The 18344-nt window shown below is 29.5% G+C and overlaps 4 protein-coding genes across 8 annotated transcripts; 1 reads left to right on the forward strand and 3 right to left on the reverse strand.

The window, feature by feature from the left end:
* Nucleotides 1-1692: 1692 nt before the first annotated feature.
* Nucleotides 1693-6392, reverse strand: LOC122634328 (zinc finger protein 721-like). 4 transcript variants are annotated; one of them, XM_043823158.1, is made up of 5 exons: nucleotides 4692-6392; nucleotides 3012-3251; nucleotides 2706-2941; nucleotides 2244-2624; nucleotides 1693-2151 (listed from the first exon to the last, which is right to left on the reverse strand). In XM_043823158.1, the coding sequence occupies exons 1-5, from the start codon at nucleotides 4851-4853 to the stop codon at nucleotides 1806-1808; spliced, it is 1365 nt and encodes a 454-aa protein (XP_043679093.1). In that variant the 5' UTR covers nucleotides 4854-6392; the 3' UTR covers nucleotides 1693-1805. The 4 variants fall into 4 exon arrangements, with proteins under 4 accessions (XP_043679093.1, XP_043679095.1, XP_043679094.1 ...); XM_043823160.1 differs by lacking the exon at nucleotides 4692-6392 and adding an exon at nucleotides 4234-4388; XM_043823159.1 differs by lacking the exon at nucleotides 4692-6392 and adding an exon at nucleotides 4053-4215.
* Nucleotides 1805-14979, forward strand: LOC122634324 (TBC1 domain family member 9). 2 transcript variants are annotated; one of them, XM_043823148.1, is made up of 19 exons: nucleotides 1805-1925; nucleotides 9359-9525; nucleotides 9774-9947; nucleotides 10075-10171; nucleotides 10238-10427; nucleotides 10531-10607; nucleotides 10678-10734; nucleotides 10818-11022; nucleotides 11096-11295; nucleotides 11374-11663; nucleotides 11746-11949; nucleotides 12110-12441; nucleotides 12581-12736; nucleotides 12808-12993; nucleotides 13095-13283; nucleotides 13350-13512; nucleotides 13598-13933; nucleotides 14014-14123; nucleotides 14240-14979. In XM_043823148.1, the coding sequence occupies exons 3-19, from the start codon at nucleotides 9839-9841 to the stop codon at nucleotides 14456-14458; spliced, it is 3120 nt and encodes a 1039-aa protein (XP_043679083.1). In that variant the 5' UTR covers nucleotides 1805-1925; nucleotides 9359-9525; nucleotides 9774-9838; the 3' UTR covers nucleotides 14459-14979. The 2 variants fall into 2 exon arrangements, with proteins under 2 accessions (XP_043679083.1, XP_043679082.1); XM_043823147.1 differs by lacking the exon at nucleotides 1805-1925 and adding an exon at nucleotides 8405-8653.
* Nucleotides 6617-7954, reverse strand: LOC122634331 (cilia- and flagella-associated protein 20). Its single transcript, XM_043823163.1, has 2 exons — nucleotides 7123-7954; nucleotides 6617-7045 (listed from the first exon to the last, which is right to left on the reverse strand). Exons 1-2 carry the CDS (start codon nucleotides 7396-7398, stop codon nucleotides 6740-6742), a joined length of 582 nt encoding a protein of 193 aa, XP_043679098.1. The 5' UTR covers nucleotides 7399-7954; the 3' UTR covers nucleotides 6617-6739.
* Nucleotides 14980-15455: 476 nt separating the features above from the next.
* Nucleotides 15456-17888, reverse strand: LOC122634327. The gene is made up of 8 exons (XM_043823157.1): nucleotides 17555-17888; nucleotides 17300-17475; nucleotides 17063-17172; nucleotides 16562-16990; nucleotides 16403-16466; nucleotides 16152-16329; nucleotides 15905-16082; nucleotides 15456-15822 (listed from the first exon to the last, which is right to left on the reverse strand). Exons 1-8 carry the CDS (start codon nucleotides 17837-17839, stop codon nucleotides 15563-15565), a joined length of 1680 nt encoding a protein of 559 aa, XP_043679092.1. The 5' UTR covers nucleotides 17840-17888; the 3' UTR covers nucleotides 15456-15562.
* Nucleotides 17889-18344: the final 456 nt, after the last annotated feature.

Below are 18344 nucleotides of genomic sequence, written 5' to 3' on the forward strand. Positions count from 1 at the left end.
CGATTATTGTACAATGTTTATAATTAGTCCGATCTACTGTAAAGAAACATTATTTCTTTTTACTTTCTATAATGCATAAGTGTGTGTATATATAATAATATGGAAGCACAAACTATGTATAGTTTACGCTCTACACGAGTCTTTTTATACGCTATGTTTTCCCTAGAACTACTCAGACTTCATTTAACATTTATTTTCAATTACAATTCCACTTATAAGAATAATATTACAATAGTTTGTTATATATGTGTATGTCGGTACGTATGGTGTGCGTGCGTGTGTTTCCCTGTGTGTGTGTGTGTTGTGTATGAGCTACAATTTCTATATCATTTGTTCTTTTCTTTTCTTTTCTTTTCTTTTTTGTTTTATTTTTAATACTGTTTCATTTTATAACCAAACTCATTTGTTATATTGTTACAGTTTGTAGTTGTGGCCATTGTTCGCTTTTTTCCCTAACCTATATTATTCTAATTTGACACAAAATTTTTCTTTATAAACAGTCTTAACATTTATGATAATGTTTATATTGTGCTAAAAATATGTTGAAAGCTACAAAAAATGTTCTCATTTGCACGAACGTCTTTGGTCATTATACATTTTACATTATATATAGAGTTTTCTAAAACTGATAATTGATCTTTGAACAGATGAAAGAGGTAAATATTTTAAGGCAAAAGAACTATCATCTTAAAACTTTATCCTCTTTCATCTGTCAAAGATTAATTATGAGTTTTAAGACACTCAATATATAAAATTCCTATAGAACCACTATATCATTTCGATTACATACAACTTACTTGTTTATAAAGGACGATTCAATATATTATTTTATCATTAATTTTAGACCTTGTGTTACTGTCAGTAAGATTCAGTAACTATGTCAGATGCTTCTCAAGTAATATAATTTTTTTGTATTTATCTACTTTCTAGTAAGTTGTAAATTTCATAACCAGTATAAAAAATCATTAACATATCACAGCTCTATAAAGAGAAAATTGTATATTTATTATTATTCTTCTACATTCTTAGTTCATATTCAACATACTATCATAGTAATGTGTAAACATACTATATTATCATTTATAATTACATCAATTATAACGTTATTCAAAACTGTTCTAATGTAATTATAAATATATACATATATACATGTACATATATATACACACATATATATATACACATATATATATGCACATATGTATGCACGTATGTATGCATGTATACATGGTGTGTGTGTGTGTGTGTGTATTTGGCAGTGAATATTAAAATAAAAATGAAACATAATTCATTGTCATTCACTTTATAATTATATAACATAAACATATTTAGAATACTATCTTAAAATGTCTTTAATATACTTCAATGAAAATATGTTTTCTATATTCAATGCTGCACATATACTTAAGAAACTATATAAGGAACATTAATTTTTACTACTGGCTATGAAATTTCGAACCTACTTGTGCATGTAGTAATCAAAATTAATTACAACTATCGGAAGTTTTTTTGTTTTTATCAATGATAATTGTGTGTACTTATAATATTCTGTTACATCAAACAAGAATACATATTTTGTGAGTAATAAAGTATATTATCAACATCATTAGCAATAGTATATTTAACTTCAAAATTAAAAAGAATAAAAACATATAAAACTATCATCACTTTGTGGATTAGCACCGTTAATCTCAAAAGTAAAGCTCTTTTTTCTGTATAATACAGCTAAAAAAAGTTTATACAATTGTTTCTATCAAATACTGTATTCAGCTAAAACTCCACTCTTCGTCTTGGTTACTCACAGCTCATCTCATCAAATCTGCTGCCCTTTGTCTATCTCTATGTACCTCTCGAGGATGCATTCTTTTACGATGTGAAAAACAATTACCAGAACTGGCAAATGCTTTTGGACAATAAGGACATTGGTAAGGCCTTGCACCAGTATGTTGATTTATATGAAATTTCAAATCCTGATTCCTTTTGAATGTTTTATCACAAAGAGGACAAGCATGTGGTCTTAAGTCCGAATGCGTTATACTATGAGCTCGAAGAGTTGAGTTTGTTGGATAAACTCTTCCACAAACATTACATGGAAATCTAATTTCACCATGATATTCTTTATGCCTGCATAAATTCGATTGTGTTTTGAAACTAAAACAAAATCAATTTTAATTAATATTTGTTATACAATAAAGAAATTTCTTTGTGATTAATAAAATTATATCTACTGATGCCAAACTTACATTCGGCCACATATATCGCATCCATATTTTCCTTTAGGCCTGTGAGTTTCTAAATGTACTTTCAAGTTTCCTTTTGTAGAAATCTTTTTACTACAAATTGGACAAATGAAGTTGGCAGATGAATTGTTATCAACATTTGTGTGCAGCACACCGTTTGTTGAATAAACTTGATGCGATCTCAAAACAGATTTTCCATCCAAGCATCTTTCTCTTGGTAGATGTGACCATAAATGATTTTGTAAACCAATCTCTGATATGAAGGATCGTGTACATATTGTACATTCATATTGTTTTGTTGTATTTAAATTATCTTCATCAGTTTCTTCATTAAATTTATTGTCATTAGACTCCCTTGTTTTTTCCTTTTCTATTTTTATATCTCTATAATTAAAAATTCATTAATTTATTTAACAAAAATCTATATGTTAATTTGTTCATGCTGCAATAATTTCAATGATTTACTTGTTTGTTACACTCGATAATTCAGGAGAACGAGTTCTGGTTGCGCTTTCTTCAAGGTCTGATGTATCTGATATATCTGAAGCTGATTGTTCCATACCACATTGTAAAAATAACATTGGATCTACTTTGACTTCCATTTCTTCCATACTCGGAGTATGACTTTTTTCTTCTTCAGATAGATGGGATAATTCAGATGGTCCAAGTGGTTCACCTTCTGCTAAAATTTCTATGGCACCCTAGAATAAAATCTTTTTGTTATAAAACAGTCAAGTAAAAATATATTGCAATATAAATTAAAATATATACTTTTGTAAGAATTGAATGCAATAATCCTCTGTCTTCTACTTTTTTAGTAGTTTCTTGTGTATCCTTTAAATTTTGTTCCTCCATGTCTTGAACAGAATTTATATTGTCCAAATTTTCATATAACTGTAACCTTAATCTCTCTTGTGTACGATATGCCATCATTGCAAAACGATGTACTCCTTCCAATCTTTTGATACACGTTAAACAAACCATCTTTGATAGTTTATCTTCAGAGGATACCTGAGAAAAATCAAGTAATATACTCTTCTCTTATTTGACAATATCAAACAAAGTTAATTGTGCGAATAAAAATATTTTATTGAGAAAACAAGGTTTAATTCATTAGAAAAAATTTATTTATTTTTTTACAAGAAAATATTTTGTTTTCATATATTTGTTTATTATATTTTTTAATTACCAATTCACTTGCAATAAGAATTATCTTCAAGTATTATATAAATTTTATGTTTATTCTATTAATTATCATTTTTCTAAACTATAATAATAATTTTTTTCTAAAGAAATTTTTTTCCAAAATATCAGTTTTTATTGAATTCGTAATTAAAAGTTTGTTATGAAATATTTTTCTTTTAATATAATATCATAAATATCTGAAACACATTCGATGTTCTATTTTTTCTGCATAAAATATTTCATAGACGTCATATCTGAATACGCCGCCGCTTCATTCTCAAATATTTATAGACGCATCGCTTTATACAGCGCATGCAGTACATTATACTTATGGCAATCAATAAAATGCTAATTTTTAACACTTTTACAGCACTGTACAAAATGGTTGCCATGAAGCTCATTCAACGAGCAATAATATTTGCCGTATTAATTTTTCGTATTTATAAATATATATTATTTAATATTATTAAAAGAAATATGAATTTTTTATGAAAGATAAATGTAATTTTTCTCTCGTTAAGAATTTATATCAAAATATTATCTCTTTTAATTGTTTTTGCAGAAATATGATTATTAATTAGATAATTAATGGATACATATCACTTTAGTATATTTTAGAATATTTACCGGAAAAATCTTTAATTTATTATTAATTTGTATAGCGATACATATCATTCTGCGAATATCATGATACCGATTATCATATTCGATCACAGAAATAGCATTATTTATTTGTTAATTAACGATAATTAACGATAATTAACAATAATTAACGATCATTACGATCGAACGCATTCCTAATGCCTACTTGAATCTCCGTCGAGTGTTGTACCGGTGCGTCGACAGTACCGACACAAGGCAAGAAATCGTCAAGTAAAATTTTCCAGAATTATTTACGACTAAAAATAGGTTTTATATTGTTTTATATTTCGATAAAAGATAATAGCGAGAAAAAAGATTGCCAATCGCAGAAGGTTTACAAAAAAGAAAAAAAATAAATAAATAAATAAATAAATAAATAAATAGAAAAATAAAAAGCAAGACGAACTGGAACGTTCATCCGATCGTGAATGTACCGAGTCGCACGTGGGAATCGTACACACAACTATGCACTATCTTGGTGGGCAAGACGCGCGCGCGTCCAGCGGTCGAGATTTTGAAAAAGATCCCGGTAACACATAACATAACACGCACTCAGCCTCGGTTCGTTGCCTTTTGGACCGATTCGATCGGTTACTTTTTTCCTCGCAAGGTCGCACAACTTACCAAGATGTAGAGATATTTGCGTATTTTGGTCTGCAGGTAGTGCCGTCTACCATCCTCGGTGAAAATGTTGACACCGTCGTTCCCAGTAACGTCGCACGCACAAATCCGACAGTGCAGTCCGTCTTCTCGATCGCGCTCGAAATCGCGACCGGCTGTACCCATTTCAAAAAGAAAATAAAAGAAAAAAATATAAAGACACTAAGAAATTATAAGGAAAGACTACTATCCTTCCCCTCACCGCACGATGCGACGAGATATCGAAGCGTGGTGCTCACCGCAAAGCGAACATATCTCTTTTTCTCTCTTTCTTTCTCTCTCTCTTTCTCTTTTTCTCTCTCTTTCTCTCTTTCTCTCTCTCTCGCTTTCTCTCTTCTCGCTCTCTTTTTCTCTTTCCTTTTCACCCCCTTATCCCACCCTCGTAGTATCTTATTTGGTACGTTTCGCTCTTTTTTCTCTTTTCTTTTTCTTTTTTTCCTTCGGAAGACGCGGTTAGTCGTTCGACCCCGGAAGACGACCAGTTACGTTTTTCACCGTTGCATCTTAACGATGTGCCAACGCGTACCTCCCCCCCCGTCAAAAGAGAGAGAGAGGGTTGATTATTCTAACGATCCTCCTTTTTTTCTTCCTCTCTTTTCCCGTTTTCCTTTTCCCTTTTTTTTACTTATGAGTCTCTCGGATTGGGTGAGATTACTAACAGCACGCGGCTCGTCGACGCGTTAAAAACGACGTCGGCGCCGGGCGTCGGCGTCTACCTCCGAAACGAGTGCTCGATACAAAATATATAATAGCATTCGTCGATTTGAAAAACATATGTATATAACCGATTGTTTTATTTATGGATTTCTCTCGCCGCCGCGCCGCGACGCACGCGTTCGAAGTCAAAACCATCTCGCATTTCCTCTTTCGTCAATTAAACCCGCCTTTTCCATGCCTTTTCCATCCCCTTTCCTTCTCATCCATGTTATCACCTTTTTTACATCCCTACATTGCCCTGGGATATTCACCTTTCGAGAATAGATATATACTATCGTCGAAAATAAAGAATAAAATGTACCGACGCGGCTGCTCTCTTAATTGGTCCGCCATTTTCCATCTGATTCGCGACTTTGACCTTTTTCATATTTTGGTTCTTCGATTCGTTAAGGAGAGGACTTCTTATTCTATCATTGATCTTCCTCGTTCGATCCTTCGTTCATTGACGCGATCTATGATCTCGTGCATCTCGATTTTCCCTCCGAATTTTCGAAATCTTTCCGCCGAGTTCTAATCTTTCCCGCCATTTTGCCAAGTTTGTATCACTACGCCGAACAGAAGCGCCTCGCGTACTTTACCCCTTCCCCTTCACCTCCACCCGACATCCTCCTCTTATGCGCGAAAAATAGTCCCGGTTATTCGCGAACGAACAGCCTCCCCCTCGGATATGTCCCGTTTAAAAAAATCAATACTTAATAATTAGCAATTAATACACGCGCCACGTACGTCTTCTCCCCTGTCGCTTCTCCCTCTTCCTCTCTTTCCAATGGACCCTTTTCTCTTCTTTCATTTTAATGTATCGTTTAAGAGCTGCATATAATTATTACTTATAATTTTTTATTTTAATTTTTCTCTTTTCTTATTTTTTATTTCGCTTTATAATATTGTTCAGTTCTATTAGATTTTAAAAAGATTAAAGAGTTCTCATTGAATTATTGTTACGTTATAGGTGCACATCCTACGTACGATTTTTTTTGTCTTTCATCAAAATTGTGTCAATTAAAATTGTGATATTAAGGTATTTTTAATAATTAAATAAGATTAAGATTTTTTATTTGATAGAATTGTGTAGTATTATATGAAATTTGGTTTTACAATATTAATTCCATTTAGGATATAGATTATATAACAGAGTAAATAACAATGAGAAAATGAATAAAATATAAGCAATATTCTATAAATAATTATATTTATTAGCATTACTATTTAGAGTCGCTGTAACACATGTTAATTTTTTATGAAAATGAAAATGTTCTGCAAAATATGCTACTTTGAAAAAGATCTATCTAATGTGTTTAACATTTTGCTTTATTTTGAATTGGTAGAAACAATTTAAATTCTGCTGGTAATTCATCTTCAGAATATAATCTATCAGAAAAGTATACCCTACGTATTCGACAATTTGCGTGAATTTGAACTCTTAAAGTTTCTACATAGTTTGTTCCATATGCTCTACGAGTGAAGTCTGCTAAATTAAACTGTATTTGATTCCATCCATCGTCCAATCTCATTGGCATAGTGCATATAAATGGTTTTACTCTAGTTGTTGATTGATAATTACTTGCACGAAATCGACGTCGTACATTTTTATCATCTATAACCTAAAATAAGAAATATTTTTTAAAATATATATTAGAATGATCTTAACTCATAAGATTTATATTGCAATTGTTTTTACCTGAACTTCAAAAGTAAAATATTTTTTCAAGTTTTTAATAATCATTACCAGAAATGGCAATTTTATGCCTAACGTTTTCCTTGGATCTGCTGGACAAGTAATATAAGTGGTACTCACATTACTGCCCAGTATTTCTAATACAAGACTTTGTATATCATTATCTGTAATTCTTTTGATGTGACCATTTCTCACTTTTTTATCCCATATTTGTAATGGTTTACTACCAATGCTATACAAAATGGATAAGAAGCCACTTTGGAATGTGTTTTTAAACATATTTAATGATTCTTATAGATTTCTTTGTCCGAAATTTCTTTTAAGATATGTGTTTTCTCTTAAGAATGTACTTAAAGATATGTTCAATCGTAGGTATTAAAATTTCGTCTCAAATTATAGAAAAAGTAACCTAACCTTTTTCCATTATAAAATCTCACGTTTTCAAATAATTCTCTCTATAGATAATCAATCAAAGAAAATCATTTTTATTGTACGTATGTAGACAAGTAGATTTATATGATCACTTAACATTCGTACATTTTTATTAAAAATAAATATTTTTCTCGGTGAATTTTCTTTTCTCGAACGAAATGTAGCGGATATTGTATGTATGAACTCCGATTGCCGGCACGGTATTTTAGAGCTTACCTCACTAATAATGAGTATCAATCGATAAATCTATACTTGCGAATAATTTCACGAAATGATGATATAACTTTCAAATCTATGAACATACGAAATGATTAAAACGAAAGTAAATTACAGAAATCGAGTTAATATAGATGCATTATTATATTAATATTAATTTATAAACATTGATTGAGACTATAGAAAATATTATGATAGTATTGTAAAATAATAGTTCCAAAAAACAAAAAAGAAAAAAGAAAAAGATTGTATACTTGACAAAACATTTATTTTTCTTTATTGTATCTATTGCATTAGACGTTGCATATATATATATATATATATACACACACATGCATACACATACACATATATACACATGATATACATTTTATAAATATATATATATATATATATATATATATAAAATAATGAATAACGATATATTTATTAGCGTAATTAGCATTAGTGTAGGAACTATCGTGGACATAAAATTATTTAAAAACTACTAATTATGAATTTTCGCGGTTGAATTTCGAACAAAGAGAAAATAAAGATAGACAATGTATTTCAACAACATTTAACGTCGCAAGAGCGGCGACACTGTCGATGGATCATTTCAGGCATAGCAGACCAAACATACGTACGTGTATTCATAGACCAGCAGCTGACGATGGCGAGTGGTGGTGGTAAAACGATAATGCTGTGAAGTTCGTGTATCGGTGTTTATCTTCTTGACAAATTTTTTTACACAATAGGCTCATAAGATTGCTTAAATTTTTTTTTTTTTGTTTAATATACGATAAAACATTTAGGATCGTGGCCTTAGTGCCATATTTATACTGGATGAATAAGCAGTAGCTATGTGGGTAAAGCCAAAGGAGGTTCTACTGGCTAATGCTTTGTGGTAAACTTTAATGTTTTACACTTGAAGATGGACTTGCTGTTTATAATATATGTCAAATACAACTGATAGCAGATCTTTTGCATTTTCAACTAAATCGTTTCTTTTCTCTGTCCGACTGTGACTTCTCTGTCATTATGTTCCATGTTGTATTTGGAAATTGACATTTTTTATGATCCAATCTGGATTACGAAATAATATCGAAGATATATGTATTTATTTTTATCGTTTCATGCATAAGCCTCTTTAGCATACGTCTATACGATTGTTCATACGTGTATGTATGACATGTGTACGAACGTAAATCGTACAAACGCAATAAAAATTCTGTTATACTTAAAAATATGATAAATATTTAATCTAAAAACATTGATATCCTGAAAGTTTCATTTAAACAAGACAAATAAAATTTTCTCGTTAACGCGGCAGATGTTATTCTAAGAAGTTGACGTGTTAATAAAAGTGCGTGCTTGACATTTCGAGAGGACAAAAATTAGCGCGTTTTTCGAATGATGTAGCTGCTTTCATGTTTCTACTTGTTCGTTCATTTACTTAACAAATATTTTAATGTTCGTTTGTTTTTAACATCACTCACTTTATTCAATCATATTGAATTTTACTTCTAATATATAAATTTTATGAAATCAACTTTTTCTTAGTATTACATTTTTTGTATTATGATTACATTATTGATTCATTTATTAATAGGGTAAATGAACAGTCAACGGTATATTTTGTTTTGCAACGCCGTAAAGGCCATGGAAAAACCAAAGGCCTTACTTCTATATTGGTAGGAACATTGGACAGTGTATTTGACACCAAACCAGCACCATTTAGAATATTGCATCAAACGCCATCGTCAGAAGTTTATTGGGGTAATAAAATAATTAATAACAAATTATTCATTATTTGCAACATACATTACAAATATTGTGAGTTTATATATAAATATGTAACATATTATTCTAATAAATTAATACCATTAAAAATGATTACAATGAGTTATTTTCTAATAAAAAGTAATATGTTAAACGTTAAAATTAGAAGTTGAACACAATGTTTTAAGGCAATTTATATTATAGTATGAAAATCTGACAAACTTATTTTCTCTTTTACTTCATAGAAATATCATGTTCTTTGACTCATGAAGAAATTTTGCAAGATTGGGAATGGCTTCATTCGAATTTAATGGATACACTTCAATCGTTTGATACAGAAGAAGATATAACAGAATTTGTTTGTTGTAAAATTCAATCTGTTATTGCAAATAATATTCCAGATTGTCAATTTGCTGATGGTAAATTATTATACTATATTTTTTTTAATTATTTTTAAATGTATATATATATATAATTTAAAACAAATAAGTAAATAAATATTATTATAACTATACTTATATAAGAAAAGTGATATGTTATTTGCAGAGGAAGATCCGGCAGCATTTAAGACAGTATCTTTCAAATTTCATCAGTTATTTAATATACCAAAAGAAGACAAATTGGTCAATTATTATTCTTGCAGGTATTTATATTAAATTAGTGAAACTACAAATGTAATACTAAATAATTTCATGTTTCTTTCTTATAGTTATTGGAAATCTAGAATACCTAGGCAAGGATGGCTATATCTGTCTGTAAATCATATGTGTTTTTATGCTTATATACTAGCAAGAGAGACAAAATTAGTTATAAGATGGGCAGATATTATCGAATTGGGTAAAACAAATTCCATATTAATTCCAGATAGTATACGTGTCGTAACACGTGATAATAAAGAGGTAAAAAGTTCTATTTACATGTTATTGTTATCTTAAAATAATTAATATATCATGGCAAGATATGTCACTGCTACAAACATTTATCTATTACTTCATTTTGTAGCATTACTTTTCTATGTTTCTACACAAATCGGAGACATATTCATTAATGGAACAACTTACAAATATCGCCATGAAAAGGTACTTTTTCGAACTTTTATCCATCCATTATAGGTGAAACTGGTACAAGTCTATACATAATTTTTCATAGGCTCATTGATGAAAAGAGTGGTTTCAATGAGGACAGAGATCTATTGAATAAATTAAGGTGTGTATATTTATGTTATTTTGATACAGTTATAATTTTTCTTTTAATAACTATTAAATATTATAAAATTTATTTGTCTTTAGTAAAAATGTACCTAAGAAACCATCGTTCCTAAAAAGAGATCTTGATGCTCGAGCACATTCAGAAGCATACAGGTTACAATTTAGATTACCAGGAAGCGAAAAATTAGATGGTAGTATCGATGCAACCTTGTGGACTCCGTATAACAAAAGATATGTTTGGGGAAAAATATATCTCTCACAAAACTATCTCTGCTTTGACAGTAGGGTAAATATCTATATAAAACGAAATAATATGAATTTTAATAAAAAGTTTTCATATATCGTTAATCATCTCTTAGGTAAGAAAATTAGTAAGTTTAGTCATACCCTTGAGAGAAGTACGACTTGTTGAATCAGCAGAAAATCAATCTTCCTCTGTAGATAAATCAATATTGGTAACTACAGCACGTGCATCATTTTTATTTGCACAGATTCAAGACAGAGATTTTGTAGTTCAAAAAATATCTGAACTTTTGGCTAAATCAAAATTAATGCATTTGTAAGTTCAGACAAAATTATGTTTAATAATAGAAATAATACTTATTATATGTTGAAGTGTTTAATTGTTTTTATGTAGAGGTGGTAGCAGCCTGAGTTTGCAAAACACTTCAACAAATAGTTTGAATAACTCTGAGGATATGAAGCTTGTAGGAACATGGAAACCTCAACCTCCATTAATGACACTTTTTAAAGCTCCACTCAGTAGTGAAGCAGCTTTAAAACAAGAAGCTAAGGAAAAGCAATGGGAACTTCATTTTGCAGAATATGGACGAGGTATCACGATGTATCGAACTGTAGAAATGGCAAAGCTTGTGATTCAAGGAATTCCACAGTCTTTAAGAGGAGAAGTTTGGCTTACTTTTTCTGGTAATAGAAAGTGTATTATATAAAATAATATAAAAGCACTAAGAAAATTTTTATGAATGCAAGATCTGACTTTTGGTATTAGGTGCATTAAATGAGATGGCAATCAATTCAGGTCTTTATAAATCTTTGGTTGATAAATCGTTGGGTAAATCTTGCCAAGCTAATGAAGAAATAGAGAGAGATTTGCATAGATCTTTACCAGAACATCCTGCATTTCAATCGGATACTGGTATCAGTGCTTTAAGGAGGGTATTATCTGCTTATGCATGGAGAAATCCACAAATTGGTTATTATTATTATTTTTATTGTTGTTGTTATTGTTATTATTATTATTATTATTATTATTATTATTATTATTATTATTATTATTATTAACGTTGCTATATTGGTATTGTATTTTATTATATTTAATTTTTATAATTATTTTGTTCATTTTTGTACAATAGGATACTGTCAAGCTATGAATATAGTAGCTTCAGTTCTTTTAATATACTGCTCAGAAGAATCTGCTTTTTGGCAGTTGTGTAACGTTTGTGAATCTTTATTACCTGATTATTACGATCGACGTGTCGTTGGTGCTCTTGTCGATCAAGGTCTCTTAGAAGAATTAGCTGCAGAATATTTACCAGATCTGCATGCTAGACTACAAGATCTTGGACTTATAAAAGTCATATCACTCTCTTGGTTTTTAACAATATTTTTAAGTGTAATGCCAACAAGCAGTGCTGTAAATATTATGGATTGTTTTTTTTATGATGGAGCTAAGGTCATTTTCCAGGTAAACTTCATTATCAAAACAAATTTTATTTAATACAATTGATGTTATCAGATTTTATAAATAAACATTGTCTAGTAATAGTAGAATATATTATATACAAAAATAACTTGATCTAAACAGGTATTTCTTCTTGTACTAGATAGCATTAACAGTGCTACAATGGAATCAAGATAAACTCCTTACTTGTCGTGATGATGGGGAGGCTATGCAATTGTTAACAGATTATTTAGGAGGTGTTTATAACGACGAAGGTCCTATTCTTCCTAGACCAGTTGATAATGCTACACTTAATAGAGTAAGTTTATTTGTATTATAGAAATAAAATGAAAGCATTGTGTAAATATTTTTGTTTTGTTTTTCTTATAGAGTATATCTGTCCAGACATTAATACATGAATCATATGTAAGATATGGCTCCTTGACTATTGGAGGAATTGAAAGGCTTCGTTTAAAACATAGGCTTAGAGTAGTTCAAAGTTTAGAAGAAGGAATAGAAAAAAACGTAATAAGAAGTGTTATTGTAGATAAATATATGACAATGGAGGAATTACAGGTATAACTTTTTTATGTACAACAATTAATATAATCAAATATATAATATTTCATTATACATATAGAATATATTATATATAGAATATATTCGAATGTGCATAGGAACTGTTAGCATTAGTGAGGGAAGAATTGATGAGCCAGCGAAAGTCTGAACCCGATAGATATGATCCTACGCAACCACCATACGAAGCTTATAAAATTGACTTTGAATTATTTAGAATATTATTTGGTGGTTTATCGCCATGGGGTAAATGTACACAAGCTGAATCTCTTTCTGCTCGATTATTTCGTGTAAGTTTGTGATTATTTTATGACTATAAATTTTGAGAACACCTGTAAATAGTATTATACATTTAGTTAATGGACCGTAATCGTGATGGTTTACTAAATTTTCGAGAATTAGTACAAGCTATTGGGATGACTGCAACAGCTGATCAAACACAAAGGTTGAAACTTCTTTATACTCTACACTTACCACCACTTCTTACACCTGCTGATTTTGACTCGCCCACACATTCAGGTAAATATTAATTTTCATTGCACATCGTCAATGAAAAACTATTATTATATATATTAGTAAAAGTATAAGCGATTATACTGATTAGATGGAGCTGAAGTAGCAGCAGAAGCAACAGATTTTTTTGATAGTATGGAACAGAGTGTGGCTTCCTTAGAAATGCCGGTCAGTGTAGCAGAAGAACCAACAGTGGGTACATTATCACGATCAACAAGCATGAACAGTCAACATGGTGATCAGTCCTGGGAAATACAGAGTATGGATAGTTTACGCTCTATGATTGCATCAAGAGATAGTCCCTTAGATTTAAAAGTGGTGCCAAAAATGTCTCAACGTCACTTCATAGCATTATGGAAAACACTTTATGATATGTTTCCAGCACAATTAGAAGAACAAGAAACATACCACAGTATAGCATCAATAGGTACTATTATTTTACTTTTTTAATATGTAATGTTTAATCATTGTAATTAAGTGTTACATGCTTGTTAAAACTGTCACTAGGTACTCTTTTGCTACAATTAGGTGATGTGGGAAAAAAATTAAATATTAGTCGGGATGAATCTGAAGATAGTTTATTATTAGCTGCTTCTGCTGCACAACACATATCTTCGGTAACTGAAACAATATGTTCCATACCAAATATTTTCATATTCTTTATATTGTCTTTCATATATATATATATATATATATTTTCTTTTTTATTTTTCAAAATAATCTTTCTTTATAGTCGCCTGATCGTAATGGAAATCCACCTAGTACATCATCTTGTTCAGATCCTGATTGGTCGATAACTATTGAACAATTTCTAGCATCTGCATTAACTGGTCCACCAATAGTTGATTTTTTTAGTAAAAGAGCCGATCTTGCAGAAGCAATGGTAATCCTTAAAAATCGTAGATTTAATCGCGTTCATTCCTTGTCTGATACTCCGGTAATAAACGTATGATATACATCTCATACAAACATAAGTGCAATATAGTTTTTTATGCAATAGATCGTCTTGAATATTTTAACAAGTATATTGAAGTATTTTAAATAAATATTTTAAATCTTTGCATAGATAAAAATTCAAGCACTTATCGAATTTCAAATCAGGATGGTTGTAATCATGAGAAAAAGATAAAAATGATATGACATTATAAATCTAATCTTAACACTGTTTATATAAAGCACTGTATTCTTATTTGAATATCACAGATACTTTTCCAAAGTATATCCTTTTTTTTTAATATAAAGTATATATTAAAGTAATCTCGATATATGTACATCTCTTTTATAATGGACATGTATATTTAAAATGTAAGGAACTAACATTATGTAAAATAATGCATGATTAGACACTTTGCTTGCAAATAATATATTTACAATATTGTATTAACGATGGATTACACCTAAACATATTGGCCTATGTTTTCAAAGATATATTCAGAAAAGAAATTAAAAAAAAAAAAAAAAGGAAAAAAGAAAGAAATAACAGAACATTTGTACAATAACAATAGAAAATATTCAGCATAACTATTAGTCCTATAATTTTAAGATTCGTGCTGTTTGAATATAAGATGGCTCAGGTAATAAACAGTATGTAATGCAGAAATATTTAACAAATATGAATCAAAGTGAATGTTTTGTATCATTTATCATACATTGTCGTCTTGTTAATACATTAAAAAATAATATTTCAATATAAAGATTTACTAAATTTCTTGACTAATTATATTTGTAATACTAATTATATTTGTAAAAAATTATATTTGTTTCACATAAATGTAATAAATTGTCTACTATTCGTCATTCTCAGAAGTACAAGATAAAATTGAAACGTTTAAAAATAACATTACATACGATTACTATGCGTAAAACATTTTATTTGTTATAATCTTCTTATTCAACAATGATTTATTTTTTACTGCAATACGCGTCATTGAAATTGAAAATTCATCGAATGAAATTGATGAAAATTATTATCATTATATAAATATTAACACTATATATTAGGAAGTTAATAGCACTATATGATCAGGGAGCTATCAGTAGGATTCTTTTGATATAATTAAAGATACATTCCATTAACTAAATAATCAGGATCGTGAGCATAAGGTCCGTGTCCACGGTGTTTACGTCTTTTTATTAGACATAATCGACAAGCTATTAATGCAGCAGTAGTAAGTGAAGTTATTAATCCTAGTACCAAGGAAATTACTGCACTTTTTGGTTTTAGAAGTTTCGTCGAATTTGTTTGTCGAAGAGGTTCTGCAACTACAGAACTTTTTTCATGTTCTTTTGTCTCCAAAATTATAATACTTTTATAATCTACAAAATGTATATACAGTTGCAGTTAAAATCAAACATATTTTTTATGCAATTTACTTCTTATATACAACTTTTTTCATACCTGTTAACTCACTTTTACGTTCACGATTTTGTTTGGAAACGTTAATTTTTATAGTATGGGATTTTTCTGTAGTATGTTCATCTATTTTAATATTTGATGTTTCTTCTTGTTTCTTTTTATCTACTTTACCTTTAATCTCTTTATCTTTAATTAATGTATCTGTATGCTGTACCGCTGTCTAAAATAATTAGTACGTTACATTACATAAATGTTATAAATATATTGTATATGAAAAATATTAGCTGACCTCACAAGGTGGTGATACTGTATTCTTTGTATCTTTACTTAAGTAGTTGTCCAATTTTTGTGGAAGATTTGGTGTTATTGATGGTGCTAGCTGAACTTGAGCCTCTTGCAACATTCCTTTGTTGGGTGTTAATAAAAAGTGTGATGGATAAGGATTCTTTGAATCTGCATAAACATTACTAAAACGCAAACTATTGAGTCTACAAATCATTAAAAAAATTTATTAAATTGATTAGATTCTATTCTTATTACCTGTCTACATCAGGTTCTCCTATAACACTAGATCCTTTGTGATTAAAACTATGAGGCTGGTTTTCTAGAAACAAAATACAATATTAACGTAATAACATTACATCCGACATTGCTAGTAAATTGTAGTCTAACATCAGATATCTTTAATTTTATACTTACGATCATATGGATTAAAATTATTTTGTCCATGATAAGAGTTTCCTGGAACATAGGAATCTTTGTTTTGTTCATATAATGGTTGATAATCCCATTGATATGCTGGTGAACCAAAGCTTTTTTCCATTTGTACTGGGTATAGAAGATTTTGCGGTTGTGATAATTCCCATCTCTGTGGATTATTTTCTGAACCATGATGATAAACTTTTTTGTGTTGATTGATCATTTGCTGATACTTCATAACATTAGAAGGTAATTGTGGGGATGGTCTTTGTATCACTACCGAAGGTGGAACAGTCGGCTTTTCAGTAGGACATACAAGGTCTGCCGCTTCGTCAGAACCATCGGTACATTGCGGAATACCGTCGCAAACATTGTATATAGCTATACAGTCTCCAGTTGAACGACACTCGTATTGATTGTGACTACAACCTATATTTATTAACAAAAATCCAGTATTATAACTATAAATTTCATGTTTCATTGAAACATCAAACATATTACCTTGTTTAGCTGGTGGTGTCGTTACAATTGGACGTGATGTTACAGCAACACTTGGCTTTACACTATGTTCTGTAACAGCATATTGAACTGGTGGAATATTGGAATGTTTTCTGTAAAGTTTATAATAACTGATATATATAATGGTTATCTTCAATCAGTCATATTTAATGTATAATACAAACTATATACAATTATACGATATGTATATGAAACTTTAATACGTTAAATATAATTTACCTTAATGATTTTAACTCGTGTTCGTGTTGAGAAATTTGAATTTCTTCTTCCAATTGAGGATGATTGCGTATATTGTAATTGGTAAGTACTGCACTTGTGTAATTAACATGAGTGGTAAATTTACATTTGAAATCTTCAAGTGGTCCACATTCAAACAAGTAACAACTTCCTGGTTTCTAGCAATTCATGCAATATTATACTTTTGAATATGAATTGATAAACAAATAGTAAATTGTAAAAAATATCGATACTTACTTTTTCTTCAAATATAAAGACATCACATTTATCTGTATCACAACAGTATTTAAAACAGTCTTCTCTGGATTCAAGGTCCAATACATTCAAATATTTTGCACCAAGATCACATGAATCTTCAGTCTTAATGATTTTATTAGTGTGGACGTCGAAACTTTCAAAACAGGCGTCATAATTATTCGCGATATCGGCATGTTTTTCATTTTTTTTTAAAGAAATTTCACCGTTTATGCAGTGAAAAATTGCAATAAAATTAAAGAAAACGTATAAATCTCTGTAAGGCATCCTTCTTTACGAATATGTGTAATACATATGCGCATGCTTTTCGTGATATAACATTCGATCAATAAATTGAAGGGGTAATAAAGGACAGAAAAATAAAGGCAGTATTCCATCTAATCGTATTATTATTTGTAATTTTTTGTAATCGTTTCGTTAATTACAAATAATTGTTTTGTTAAATAAACAAAAAATTTTCATAGATTTTATAGTTAACATTGAAAGAATAATTTTCAATCGCAAATATATTTTACTACAATTTATATTTTTTTATGAATTCTAAGTACGTCATAATACAAATTGTTTAAATAGTTGGTCTAAAGGTAATGTAAACAATTGTTCAATTTTTGTTGAAGTTTTCATAATACGTTGTACGATATATTACACAAATTCACTCGATACAAAAATACCATAATATATATTTACACATATTTAAATGTTCGTGCAAAAATTCAAATTGAATGGCCATAGAATATAAGACCTTAGATTCGTAACGAACGAAGTTTTGTAT

This window comes from Vespula pensylvanica, chromosome 14 (genome assembly GCF_014466175.1).
Source record: "Vespula pensylvanica isolate Volc-1 chromosome 14, ASM1446617v1, whole genome shotgun sequence".
NCBI classification, from domain to species: Eukaryota; Metazoa; Arthropoda; class Insecta; order Hymenoptera; family Vespidae; genus Vespula; species Vespula pensylvanica.

Excerpts from the sequence above, each read along its gene's own strand:
- LOC122634327 (XM_043823157.1), bottom strand. The coding sequence starts at position 17,839 with ATGCCTTACAGAGATTTATACGTTTTCTTTAATTTTATTGCAATTTTT. Across the intron at positions 17,173-17,299 it reads CACGAGTTAAAATCATTAAG|AAAACATTCCAATATTCCAC; the intron begins GTAAATTATATT and ends TAAACTTTACAG. Across the intron at positions 16,467-16,561 it reads TAATTTTAATCCATATGATC|AAAACCAGCCTCATAGTTTT; the intron begins GTAAGTATAAAA and ends TTTTGTTTCTAG.
- LOC122634328 (XM_043823158.1), bottom strand. The coding sequence starts at position 4,853 with ATGGGTACAGCCGGTCGCGATTTCGAGCGCGATCGAGAAGACGGACTG. Across the intron at positions 2,942-3,011 it reads TGCATTCAATTCTTACAAAA|GGTGCCATAGAAATTTTAGC; the intron begins GTATATATTTTA and ends ATTTTATTCTAG. Across the intron at positions 2,625-2,705 it reads TTATCGAGTGTAACAAACAA|AGATATAAAAATAGAAAAGG; the intron begins GTAAATCATTGA and ends TTTTAATTATAG.
- LOC122634324 (XM_043823147.1), top strand. The coding sequence starts at position 8,610 with ATGTGGGTAAAGCCAAAGGAGGTTCTACTGGCTAATGCTTTGTG. Across the intron at positions 11,296-11,373 it reads AAATCAAAATTAATGCATTT|AGGTGGTAGCAGCCTGAGTT; the intron begins GTAAGTTCAGAC and ends GTTTTTATGTAG. Across the intron at positions 11,950-12,109 it reads ATGGAGAAATCCACAAATTG|GATACTGTCAAGCTATGAAT; the intron begins GTTATTATTATT and ends TTTGTACAATAG.
- LOC122634331 (XM_043823163.1), bottom strand. The coding sequence starts at position 7,398 with ATGTTTAAAAACACATTCCAAAGTGGCTTCTTATCCATTTTGTATAGC. Across the intron at positions 7,046-7,122 it reads ATTTTACTTTTGAAGTTCAG|GTTATAGATGATAAAAATGT; the intron begins GTAAAAACAATT and ends TTCTTATTTTAG.